Source organism: Bombus bifarius, unplaced genomic scaffold (genome assembly GCF_011952205.1).
Source record: "Bombus bifarius isolate JDL3187 unplaced genomic scaffold, Bbif_JDL3187 scf7180000007973, whole genome shotgun sequence".
NCBI classification, from domain to species: Eukaryota; Metazoa; Arthropoda; class Insecta; order Hymenoptera; family Apidae; genus Bombus; species Bombus bifarius.
The window spans coordinates 1,615,349-1,628,759 of NW_022884359.1; the positions used below are offsets into that span (position 1 = coordinate 1,615,349).

Below are 13,411 nucleotides of genomic sequence, written 5' to 3' on the forward strand. Positions count from 1 at the left end.
AAATACTTTTTGTAGCCATTGTATAAAGCTAGTATATTTTAAAAATGATTTAAGAATTGTTTGTAAAATCTCAGAATATATTTGGCATGCTGCATAACTGTTTTAAGGTGTACCGACTATATTGAGTGACAGAGGAATCATTACTATTATAGAATTAATTAGCATCTGGTTCACGGACAGCTCGTACCTGTTTAACTTAATTATATAGGGCGGTGTATGCAGCATTGAAATTGAAGATCATTTTAATAAAAGGTTTGTAATATTATTTTCAATTCTAAAAATATTTATTCTAATTTATTTTTTACCATAAATAAAAACTGTCATTTTTGTTTATCTTTCGTAATTGTTATAATAGAATGTATTTTTGATCCAATGGAAATGTATTACATTATGACATATGTAATATTATAATACATAGATACATATATATATATAATGTATAATACAATACATATATATATATATATATATATTGCTGTATCTATGGCGCTACATTTAACTACTACTGTTTATATATATATATATGTAAATGTAGTGACGCAATATTGAATCAATTGGCTACTAATTGGTAAAAAATTGTGCGAAGATTTTTAGGTTCGCGCCTAATTTCCCCGCTCGTCTTGCATTTCCTGTATCTCTCTTCTTCCATATCCGTCTCGGTAACCTTATTCGATGGAGGCGCTATGAAAGCATAAATACACGCTTGTTAAACATTCTCTTTCGACTCTCGACCAATGGCGTTCCTGCGCAAGGCAGCCTAGGATCGACGCGTCGCGATAGTCGTAACAATTTCGGAAGTTCGTGCCTCGTTTTCACGCCATTATGGATTCGTTAGCGAATTACGCTAGTGACGGAGACAATAGTAACAATTCGGAAGATCCAAAGGTGAGTGTGTACTTGTTAATAAAATATTAGTTTATTTTACGATTATTTCACTGATGGCGTATTTTCACCTAGGCATCCATGACGCTTAAGAAACTTTTCGTATACATACACGACATGGCTTCTAGGATAGGTTCTTAAGTCAATGTATAATTTGTTAATCATTAATCCTGCGATGGCACACCAGTGTCTTTCATTTCAGCCAAATTTTCTACGTAAACAGATGCATAGTGATTTATTTTATCAGGCCGTCTCTGCGTTCTAAGAAATTTTTACACTGATATACGTATATAACGTAGACATGTATGGTAAGAAAATATGAATTGCAGCAAAAATTCAAGTCAGTAAAATGAGAAATCTAATTGATATGTTGAATGATGTAATGAAACGATTTCCGCGGGAAGAATATATGTATAGTGGCTCCCTGTTTAATCATGTCTTATTTGATCTAAATATTTTATGTAATTCAAATATATTATATTTTGATAATGTATGAATTAGTAGAACGTTCAGTAATTACTTTAACGACTAGAGATGAACGGATTGTTTTGTACTATTCTTCAAAGATCAATGCAAATAGCATATTGTTATGTGGATTACACCAAGACAATTTATAAAAATCATTAAAGCTATTTGTTAAAATTGCTGTTATATAAAATGTTTCTTTAAATATTTACTAACTATTTTGCAAACTAACTAATTGCAAATTTATTGAATATTGTTAATTTTGAGTTATTAATTTATGAATTAAGAGTATGAAAGTTTCAGTTGATGTTCTTATAGATATTCATTATGGGAGTATTACTAGTCTAATATTAATTAATGTCTGCAATGTATGAAATATTTGTTCCTTGTAAATTATTTGACAGTTTATCTTGAATATTGTGTTTTAAAGATACCATATGGGATGCATGGTGATACCAATAAAAGGGCCAGTGACGCTAACTACGATCCAGTACAAATGGACATGAGTGAGGTACAGTGGAATTGAATGTTTGAAAATGTTTGTTTGTGATAATAAGTACAAAATGTTACAACAATTACTAGGAAGATGTGGTATCTTTATGGGGGCTGTACATATGTATAGGGTCATGCCTGATATATATATAAAAAAATGGTTCAATACTTGGTTTCTAGAGGTCATGTCAAAACCATGTAAATAAAATACAATATCACAATAGCACTCCTATTGCACCTGTATTCTGTATTAAACATTCAAAGGAAATTAAAAAGCCTTGTATTAAAATTAGCAAAAAAATTGTTTCATAGTGGTTTTGTATGAACTGAAACAATTGTGATTAATTATTTCTTATAAAAATACTAATAAAGGATATAAGACGATATATATAATGTAATGATAATCTTTTTATTATGACGTTTTTTTTGGACTTAATATCAATATAGTGAAATCATATGGTTTACATTATATCACTATGATGCAATGTACTCTTACCCTTTATTATTTTTACATCATCTTTTAATATGCTATAATAATATTACCAAAACACAATTCATGATGTACAAAATTCTGAGAAGTTTAAGACATGACCTTAAAGCCTGATTTACCGCGTGGCAGAAACAATGAGGGTAGAGATTGAGATATTTAAAATTTAAATAATAAGTAAATGGGAATGGTGCCATTTCGTGAGAAAATATTAACACGTAGCTCTGTTGGTAATACATGATACAATATCTACGCACCTCGGCAAGGTCTATGCTGTGTGAGGGTCTTTCAAGACTACCCCAAGTCCTATTCAGAAGACAGAGGTGAGTAGAGGAAGCTGGAAGAAGGTAACACTAATAAAAAATCAACCATCAAAGAAACCACATGTACAAACATATTCGGGTAATATAAGTACCTGCTAAAGCAGATAAATATGAAGGGCCCTCATATTCCTTTTATTCTGTTCATCTACCAGAAATTTGACTGGAAAAAGTTTACAGTGAATAAAGATTTCTATGTTATTTTCGTGAAAGTTATGTTTTAAGAGTGCTCTCTGTTTTTAAATACCAAAAGTATTAGGATGTAGTAATTTTTACCTGGTAATTATAACTGTTGCAAAATTCAATTTTTACATACACTGAAATTTTGTGAATTATTTTTTGTAAATTTTACAATTTAAAGGAATAAACTTACAGTTTAGAAAGCTAGAGAAGTTATACTACAAAATTGCAGTAAGCGAAAAATTGATTTTTGCCAAACTGTGAGGGTACTAAAAGAATGTTTGATTTATACTTATAGTTCTTGCAATGTAAATTGAGATTTATGTTTCGCTTAATAGAATATGTGAAAGGTGTATAGTAACGTGGATAATTTTTATTTCTTTAGGAAAGCAACAACAACAATTCGTCCAGGGAATCTAGTAGTGAAAGGGCACATAGTCCAGCTGCACAATCAAAAACAGACTCATCCCGAACATTACCTTCCCCCTCAGACCAGAGGTAAGCTGGTTTGTTTATATGCGTATTCTCATCTCTAAACTTAAATTAATGAAATTCTTTGAACTTTATAAGAGACAAAAAACAAACAAACTTGCAACATACATTACCACCATAATGTTTGCCTTACATACAGAATAATAATACGAATCTGTGTGGTATACCCTGCAGAACGTAATCGTTTTACAGGCGATCTGATCATGAGAATCACACAGCAAATTCGAAAGACGAGCACAAACGAGGAGATAAATCTGACCGTAATAGACATATGAGCGATAAGGGGCGTCGGCCGTCGTACGATGATAGAAGACAACGAGAAAGCAGCCACAGGGACAGAGACATAAAGAAAAGTCGGGACGATGATAGAAAATCTCGTGACGATGATAAAAAGAAGGAAAAGAGTTCTTTGGGATCGAGTAGGGACGAGAAGAGTGACGACAGGGAAAAGAGTGATAAAGATCATCACTATCGCGATGATCGAAGAGATCGAAACCGGGATAGAAGCGACAGAGATAGACGCAGGGACAGGGACAGAGATCGAGATCGAGATCGCCGGCATTCTAGAGACGACAGATCGAAAGATCGGTATCGGGACGATCGATTCGGGAATTATCATAAGGAAAAAGATCGCACGAGATCGAGATCTAGATCGAGAGACCGGGCTCCGCCGCCCTTTAGGACGATGAGCTATAGGGAAGAAAAAGGCAGAAACAAATTAGCTCAATTAGAGAAATTAGGAATTGAACTTAAAGCACCGGAAGGTGATACTGCTACGCCCGGTGTTCAAAACGAACAGAATTATTATAATCCTTTAGCCACGGCAACGCAAGGAAAGTACGCGGAACAGATACAGAAGAGGAAACTGTTATGGGCAAATAAGGTAATCATTGATGATTTTTTAAATCGATCTTATATGAAGACCACAGGGGAAAGGAAGGATAAATCATATTTTTTGGTTTTCATATGAGAGCAACTTTAAAATACAATATTTTGTCAACCAATCGTATATTATCAAAATTGTTTTCTTGTTAAATTGAGTCCTCTTGAAATCGATTTCAGATAATGTTGAAAATATTAAGCGTGTTATTAGTTTTCTCATAAATTTTCACGGATTTGTCATCTGTTGCTAAAAAAACCTTATATTATCTTTGGATCGAATAGAAGGTTTCGTTTGTAACTATGTTATAGCAAAGTACACTTTTCAAAGTACACTAATACAACCAAGTACAACAATAAACAATATACTTATATTTTTTATTTTGTTTTATAAACAGTTTGTTTTGTAAACAAACAATATACTTATATTTTTCCGTTGTGATAATCACATTGAAATATAATCTTTTTAATTTAATGAAATATTATTATTTGCAGTCAAAACAAGATGAAGGTAAAACATCTACAGCAGCTTCTACTGCAAACACCTGGGTGGGAACAACGTTCACTCATGACCAAGATGGGAAAGTAACGGCAAAGTTTAAACGATTGATGGGCATTAAAGATGATTTGCCGACTACTCCGGCAGCGGGTGCTAAACCAGATATACTGAAAAAGCAGGAAGAAATGTTTAATAATATGGAACAACAGTATGAGGTAGCACGTGCTACAACACACACTCAGCGTGGTGTTGGACTTGGCTATGCAACCGGTGGTTATCAATTCCCCCGATAGAATGGAGAACCGTTTTTAAACTGAGTATAGGATTGATAACACTCAGCACAGGTGCAACCGAGTTTTTTGCCTGTTGATTTTGACAATCCCATCAGGTTGATTATGAAACAGTTTTTATTTCGAAGTCGTTCTAAATAGAAAATATAGAAAATAATCGCAAAGCTTATAAGATAAAACATCCGAGCAATCTTGTTGTAGTTGTGTAATTATATTGTAAACATTGAAGAAAGAAAAATAAATTTGTTAAGGATGTGGATGAGAAAAGTACTCTGTACTTGATGACGATGATGATTATTTTTTATTTTTTGTTCATGAAAAAAAAGTGGGAAAGACTGCAGTCCTGTTATGCTACGAATGCGCTTGCAACACCAATTTATATAATTTCCCATTGTATGCTGTATGTACAAATACATGAGAGGTATATTGACACAAATCATGTTTTTTTCTCTTTTCTTAAAATAAACATTCTTAAATGACTTTAAGAATCTTTTCTTTTTAATAACTGAAGTCATAAATTAGATCCGAAGTCAATTTAACGCAGATTAGGTTACACACTATGAATAAAAATCGAGCTTCTTATCTTCCTTTAACACGTTGATCACCACGGGGATCGTCGGTGACCCACGTTACTAAATTTTTTGTAGTGTGAGTAACAACATTTTGACAATGTGATTGACTTGGAAGAAAATGCACAAATATAATATAATATTTCGTAAAAATTTAAATTCTATGTTGTAGTATATTTCAACATATCGTGACTTCCAGGCTGAAATATATAAAATTCGTGTGACGAAGTTATTAATTTAAAAAATTATTTAATCTATCAAAACTTTCAAGAGTCATACAAATTTGAAAGATTCAGGATTCTAAAATTCTAAGTATTGGATCTTAACTTCGAATCGCTTCAATATTTAGATCCAAAAACATCTGTCGCTATGTAAATTCATTAAAACTCAATATCGTTAAGTCATTCATTTAAAATATAATCTGTTTCGTGATTCTAATTACTAGACTGTGGATTTTTATGCATTTATGGGGAAATTTAAAGGTGCAAAGATGTACAAAATGCACATAATATGCAAAAATATATATAAGAAATATTATCTCCATTCCTTTAGTTATGTTAATAAAAATATGAAATTGCTTAAAGATCTGCAGTCTAATAATTACGATTTTTATTCGGATAGGGGAAAAACGCGGGCTTACAAGCAACAGCTGGCAACCGCTCTACTTCCATGAGCGCGTTACTATTGCAACTTGTGACGTATCTATGCCAGGATTGGCCAGAGCAATGCCGACTTGTCACGAACCATACCGAACATTGCACATTCAAACGTATATATCATGGCGTACCGACGTTTGAATTTAATCGTTACGTGACGGTATACGTGGAAACTTTCTGATACATATTCAAGTCATATTAAATATTAACGTTTAAAAGAATATATCTGTCAGTTTCCTATTTAATAACCAGCATCTATCATGGAGAATTTCGTGAAAATTGAAAAGATCGGTGAAGGTAAATGGTTTGAATAGTACTTTGTAAATTGGGCTTCTCTAACTAATTTTTTGCTCAAGAATTCTTTTTATTCGTTATCTAAAAATATTTCGTCTAACTCTATGTAAAAATGTAGACAACTAGTCTTTAATGTAATTTATATTGTAATTGATTATTGAGTTTGCAAATTTTAGACTCGTGTTTCATATCGAGGTTTAATAACCTTTTAATAAAGATAAGTATTTTAAAAGTTGTAGTTATTAAGAAATCTAATCGAGTTGTAAAGTAATTGCTTATGAGTATATTTTTTATATTTTGTTTTTGTAATGTAAGTTGTGATTTTTGCTGTTTTATGTGAAAATGAAAGAGTAGTATTACAGCAAACAAAATTTTTTTAGGTACATATGGAGTAGTGTACAAGGGAAAGCATAAGAAAACTGGAGAGATTGTAGCAATGAAAAAGATTCGTTTAGAAAGCGACGATGAAGGAATACCATCCACAGCGATTCGTGAGATCTCTTTGCTTAAAGAATTGCCACATCCCAATATTGTCAGACTAATGGATGTTCTGATGGAAGAGACCAGATTATATTTAATTTTCGAATATCTTACTATGGATTTAAAGAAATATATGGATACTTTGGGTAGTGGAAAGTTAATGGACCCAAAAATGGTTAAATCCTATTTATTTCAGGTATTCAATATATTCCTAATATATAAAATAAAATCTGCATTACACAGACTATATCATGATTTAAGGCAAGTCATATTTGATATTAATCATATTAAGTCAAATAACTTTGTTAATATAATCAAGTAATAGATAGGTCATAGACTTATATGGATTAATAAATGTTATATAATACTTTTGTGGAAATTGAAATAAGTTTCTAATTTGTTTTTATAGATTACACGTGCTATTCTTTTCTGTCACAAGCGCAGAATATTGCATCGTGATTTAAAGCCACAAAATTTATTAATTGACAAATCAGGATTGATTAAGGTAGCAGATTTTGGTCTTGGGAGAGCCTTTGGCATACCAGTCAGAGTATATACACATGAAGTAGTCACTTTATGGTACAGAGCACCAGAAATCCTTCTTGGTACTAATAGATATTCATGTGCCATTGATATCTGGAGTATAGGTTGTATATTTGCTGAAATGGCAACAAAAAAACCATTATTTCAAGGAGATAGTGAAATTGATCAGTTGTTTAGAATATTTCGGTATGTTGAGTATGCATGTTAGTAGCATGTTAGGTTGCTATTTAATAGAATATAAATTAATAACAGATATTTTGCAGGATACTGAGGACACCTACCGAAGAGATATGGCCTGGCGTAACACAATTGTCAGATTATAAAGCTACATTTCCAAATTGGATAACAAATAATTTGGAATCACAAGTTAAAACATTAGACGCAGACGGGCTTGATCTGCTACAAATGATGCTTATCTATGATCCTGTGCATAGAATATCTGCACGTGCTATTCTGAAACACTCTTACTTCAACGATTTAGATATGTCGAAAATACCATCGCTATAATACCGAAGACTGATACAAATGGATGGAATATATCCTACACAGATACTGTAACGTTTTAATTGTGTGACTGCATAGAGAATATGTCTCAGGGTATATTGAAATGTTAATTTATTCGTACGTATGAACGCATTTAACAATTTTTTTTATGACTTCACTCATTATTTCACATTATGGAAGATTTATGTAACGAACTTTTGTTTTGCTATAATATATTCGAACAATATCACAAATTTTTAATAGGTGTTATAATAAATCATTGTATACTCAAGCAAAAAATATTGTGTATGAGATTAATGTTTGAATGATTCATTTTTGCTGTATAAAAGTTGTGTAACGTTATTGATGAAGCTGTGTGGTGATATTATTGTATATTTTTAGGATTTACCTTAGATTTTTCTTCTTCACTTATTACTTATTCATTTCATCCAAAATAAGTGCTTTCACAAGTGTTCTTAAATATCATTGCATTATATATTGAATAAGAAAATTATTTTTCTCAATTCGGAGTAAGCATTGTAAGTATTCTAAGGAAGATAGCACACTAGGTCTTAGGAATTCAGTTGAGAATATATCGCTGTTGCCATATTATATGTATCACTGAGAAATTCACACGCTTATTAAGAAAATATATCATTTGTACTTTTATTATGAAATAAATGACTACATTTTATTTAAATGTATTTTATCTAAACGTGAAATTTCAGGATTTATATTTTATTGTAAGTGTGATTTTTCAGTTCTCTTTTATTTCATAATGTAAATTAAGTTACGTTATTACACAGAGAAATAAAAAGAATAAAACTGTACGTGATGTTTGCAATTCCTAGAACGACTAACTTGATTTAGTTACGAACAAGGATGACTCATCGCGAGCAGCGGTATAGCGAAATTATGTAGCACCCGTGTCTTCAGCTTTTTTTAATGGACGTAAACAAACTGGTTTTTGTGAGAAAAGATACGTATAAGATCTAGAAAATTTTATCTCATATTTTGTATGTAATAAATCATAAAAAAATAACCTATTATTAAAATAAATATAAATTTAACATCATAGGATATTGCATATTTATGATGTTTTATATTTAAAAAAAAGATATCGATTCTGTTGTTTTCATTTTTCTATAAAAATGACACCGTGTAGTTATAAAATAATGATTCAGAATGTTCAAAGATGGCTTAATTATATTGTGTTCTGTACTAATTCTGTTAATAATTCAACATTGTAGTATAATGGAAAAGAAAAAAAAGAAAGATTTACGAAAGGCAACAAAAGAAATCGATGTACTTCTACAGATTCTTTAGAAACAACGTGTTTAATCCGTTCAAAGTATGCGTGACCCATAATTGGATTGAGAGTGGGGAATGTCTCATAAAATCCTCCACTGAAGCTACTGTTTACAGTACCAGTTCAGAACTTGACAACGTCACCTAACAGTGAGTATGCTCGTTTAATTTAACATATTAAACGCGTTACGTTTTACATCAGTAGGTACGTTGTACCTGCATTTATCTTTGCGTTTGCAATTTAAATACGCCATAAATGGTAGTCGCCACTTGAGTAGATATATTTAACCAGGATTCATATTTTCATATGCTCCAGAATACTCTATTATAGTATTTGCTATAGTAATTTTTATTGATAAATTTTATTAAATACATTTTAAAAATGCTAATTTTTATTAAATATCTTGTAAGGTATTTAAGATAAAATGGTATTAATTTAGTTCCTTTTCTTCATTCAAGGAGAAATATCTCTGTGCTACGAATAGCATTAAGCGAATCGAGGTTCTTGGCTTGTTACTTTGTTATATAAATCTATAATTCTACAAACAAAGACTTGATGCCTGTCTATCTTGTCTTACGCTAATTAGTGCTGTAGTGGCGCGAAGTATATATATCGTTCTCCTTTCAACCGTGAATAATAAAAGAAACATGACTTTTCTCTTGTGATAAATAGTTTCTGGAACTGAGCCCTGAGGTCATCAAGGTTGATCTTAGTCTTTGCTCTTAGTGATATTTTTTTTGTCACTATAGAAAATTCAAGCGTTACCGGACGTGCTATGGTTTTTGCTCTTTGTTTCAGGTTCAAGAGCCCTGATAATGAGTCGTATTATTAAATTACATACGATGAATCGATTTAAGCTTAAGTTTCTTTGTTTACTGTTACAACTATCATTTATGACTTATTCTACGAAATGAGATATCTGTATACATTTATCTTAAAATAAAGATAAAAATAATTTTATATAAGTGAACTATATTGCTATAGGGAAATCATTGACTTTGTAAACTATGTAGACAAATTTATTGATAATTGATATATCTTTACTAAATCACTGACTCTGTAAATTAGGATGATTATAATTTGTTTCTCGGGGATTTTCCTGATATGTAGAAATATAGCTGATAATTAGAAGTGTTATTTGATAAAAATTAAAATTTTTAATAATAAGAAGGTCACTACTATAATTATCATTTCCGCTTTTTCTAATATAAAAATTTTCTTTCACAGATGAAGACCCTATTCTTTTTAACATTCCTACTGGGGTGCTTTATCCTGGCTAGGCCACACACATATCACATGGGGGCTTGCCCCATCGTGCCACCCATGCCGGGATTTCAAATGAACAAAGTATGTTAATTATATTTTCGTCTATAATAAATTTTCTTAACTTCATTCTGTCATATGTTTATAATAATTTAGCAAATTTAGTTTTTAGGTGTGTGGTACGTAATCCAGAAAACATCGACTGCTAGCAATTGCATCACTTACAACTATACTCGTGGAGAAGAACCGGGCGAATACGTCATAACGCAGGATTCCAATCACCCAATATTAGGTAAGAAAAAGAAAATCCAGGTGATCAATAAATTGAGGACCTCTCACGTAAATATTATATATTATTAATAGAATTAAAGAACTAAAGAAGAATTAAAGACATTGAATCTAAATATTTTTCATATTTAAATAGTATAATATTATGATATTCTTGGGCATTACCTGCGTTCTATGTACTTTTGCATCTTTAAATTTTCAATAAATGCATATACAGTCGCAGTCGAATGAAAACGAAGTGGTTAACGATAGAAAAAGTGTTCAGAATTTGAAGAAATCTAAAATTCAAAGAGGAACAATGAAAGGAGAAAATTCTGAAACAAGATTCGTAGAGACACAAAGGATAATAGAGATTGTAAAGGTGCATCTGGCATTATGAACTATAGTAACAATAATCGACGACGAATTTTCGAAAAGGGCAAGATTTTCTCTTATAGATGACGCGTCGGGTGTGTATATATTGTTGAAAGCTTTTGAATTAATAAAGAAGGTGGACGTCGGATCCCATCAGGACCCATAAAAGCATGTCAATAGGATAACTGTCTGGCAAGTGGGATGAATTATCCGTAATGAAACGACGTCTCTATGTACAGGTCTTACGCCATTGAAGCACGAGTATCATTACACCGGTGAATTGAGCGTTCCGGAGCCGAGTACGCCGGCACGAATGCTAGTTCGTTTTCCTCTTAGTAAGTATCATGATCATGTTCCACGAAATATATATATCTTCGTCGTTCCAGAAGGATTTAAGGAGAATCTGAGTCATGGTAAAGTAGTGCCATTGCTGAGTTCAATTTTATGGTTTTAGCCTTTGGTAACTTGATATGCGGTGTTAACTGGTCTGAAATCGTTTGAGATTTTTATTGAATTTTTTTCGATTTGAATGTGTGAGATAAACACTCTTATATATTCTTACGTGAGTTGATCAAGCATTCTTTTAAACAAATAATGGAATAACAAGATATATACAATTAAATACACAGGATATTGCGGCAATCGTGTCAACAATAGTCTGATTCTGCATGAAAAAACAAGTTAGAAATATAGAATAAAATTGTTTCATACGCTTCGTTTTCAAGAAGTACTTGAATTTGACTAATTCTGGCTTGAACAAAAGTAAACAACCGACAAGAGGTTGTTCTATACGTGAAAATAAGTAAAAAATGTAGAATACAATTTTTTCGTAAGAGACTTTGTTCTCGAAGGAAGTAAATTTGGAAATTTATCATGCGCGTGTACTAAATCTAGTTGTCAACAAAAGATCTTCGAATTCTGTTTACTTGAAAGCAAGACTTGTACTACAATTGCCGGAACACCTTGTATATAGCGGCATGGTACTACACTAAAGCTATATGTAAATAAAATATTGTCTACTATATGTGAAATGAAATATTATAGTATTACTTCATCAAACACGTCAGTGTTTGGCTCCGCTATCAACTTCCCCCTAACGAATTGTTCAATTACTCACACTAACCAGCAATTTAACTTACTTAAAGGTGTAGCCGGAAGTGCGTCTCACGTAGTATTCGCTACAGATTACGTGAACTACGCTGGTATCTTTACATGCCAGAAGCTGACGTTCGCTCATCGTCAAAGTGCGACGATCCTCTCCAGGCACCGAGAATTGGACAAGAGTTATGTGGACGAGATACGCCAATTTTTGGCCCAGTCCGGTGTGGATCCTTTTGATTTGAGCATCATCTCTCAATCTGGATGTCCTCACGGCAACAATAGTCTGGACATCAACGTGGATCCGAATACTTTTACAGCTGAGAACCTTGGAAACGTGGTTCGTAAAGCTGGAGAAAAAATCGGCGATGGTGTCCAATGGGTGGCCAGTGCAGGAAGCAAAGTATACCATAAATTGTCCGGAAGTGAAGAGAAAAGTACTAGCAAACCTGAGGCGAACACCAGAGCAGCCATTACGAGGAATTACGAAACGAACGAAGTCGAATGGATTCCTTAGATTCTAGATTTAAGTTCATTCTAAATGTATAAATCTCGATGAGGATCAATGTTTTTCCTCCTTTTTTCTATACTCGACCTTCTATCGTAGGGATATTTTTATTTTTTGCTTTAACTTTTTCTGCTGAAATTTTATGAGAGAATAATTGATCACAACAGCGTACGCTATAATTAGAAATAGACGCGAGTCGAGAACGAAAGACTATGTAACGAACAAAACGATATTTTTATTTTTTTAACGTGATTGAAATAAAATGAAGTCCTAATGCGAATAAATAAAGTTTTCTTGTATGCATTCCATAAAAAGCTATTATATTTAATGTATAATTAACTATATACTTTAAGAAATATTTTTATAGTTTAAATCTTCCATACTTTTTTCGCACTTAAGTGTTTGGCTTAATATTTCGATTTTAAGCACACGTTATATTCATGTTTCATCTTTTTTAATCATTCTGATAAAAATATAATTTTACATAAACATGCACAACTTAGTTATGAGGTGCGAGAAGAAGTATGAAGATCTAGAACTACTCTTTGTATACATAAAGATATAGAAATATATAATAAAG

General features: G+C 32.0%; 3 protein-coding genes across 5 annotated transcripts; all 3 read left to right on the top strand.

Annotated features, from left to right (window-relative positions):
• Nucleotides 1–650: 650 nt before the first annotated feature.
• Nucleotides 651–6,192, top strand: LOC117216746 (arginine/serine-rich coiled-coil protein 2). 2 transcript variants are annotated; one of them, XM_033463724.1, is made up of 6 exons: nucleotides 651–885; nucleotides 1,778–1,858; nucleotides 3,212–3,324; nucleotides 3,511–4,201; nucleotides 4,693–5,011; nucleotides 6,177–6,192. In XM_033463724.1, the coding sequence occupies exons 1-5, from the start codon at nucleotides 823–825 to the stop codon at nucleotides 4,987–4,989; spliced, it is 1,245 nt and encodes a 414-aa protein (XP_033319615.1). In that variant the 5' UTR covers nucleotides 651–822; the 3' UTR covers nucleotides 4,990–5,011; nucleotides 6,177–6,192. The 2 variants fall into 2 exon arrangements, with proteins under 2 accessions (XP_033319615.1, XP_033319614.1); XM_033463723.1 differs by lacking the exon at nucleotides 6,177–6,192 and having other exon boundaries at nucleotides 4,693–5,256.
• A 135-nt stretch (nucleotides 6,193–6,327) lies between these two features.
• Nucleotides 6,328–8,646, top strand: LOC117216747 (cyclin-dependent kinase 1). The gene is made up of 4 exons (XM_033463725.1): nucleotides 6,328–6,508; nucleotides 6,886–7,181; nucleotides 7,395–7,714; nucleotides 7,792–8,646. The coding sequence occupies exons 1-4, from the start codon at nucleotides 6,472–6,474 to the stop codon at nucleotides 8,033–8,035; spliced, it is 897 nt and encodes a 298-aa protein (XP_033319616.1). The 5' UTR covers nucleotides 6,328–6,471; the 3' UTR covers nucleotides 8,036–8,646.
• A 674-nt stretch (nucleotides 8,647–9,320) lies between these two features.
• Nucleotides 9,321–13,115, top strand: LOC117216748 (apolipoprotein D-like). 2 transcript variants are annotated; one of them, XM_033463726.1, is made up of 5 exons: nucleotides 9,321–9,469; nucleotides 10,548–10,667; nucleotides 10,749–10,875; nucleotides 11,465–11,638; nucleotides 12,371–13,115. In XM_033463726.1, the coding sequence occupies exons 2-5, from the start codon at nucleotides 10,548–10,550 to the stop codon at nucleotides 12,838–12,840; spliced, it is 891 nt and encodes a 296-aa protein (XP_033319617.1). In that variant the 5' UTR covers nucleotides 9,321–9,469; the 3' UTR covers nucleotides 12,841–13,115. The 2 variants fall into 2 exon arrangements, with proteins under 2 accessions (XP_033319617.1, XP_033319618.1); XM_033463727.1 differs by having other exon boundaries at nucleotides 9,322–9,469; nucleotides 11,465–11,560.
• The last annotated feature ends 296 nt before the right edge of the window (nucleotides 13,116–13,411 follow it).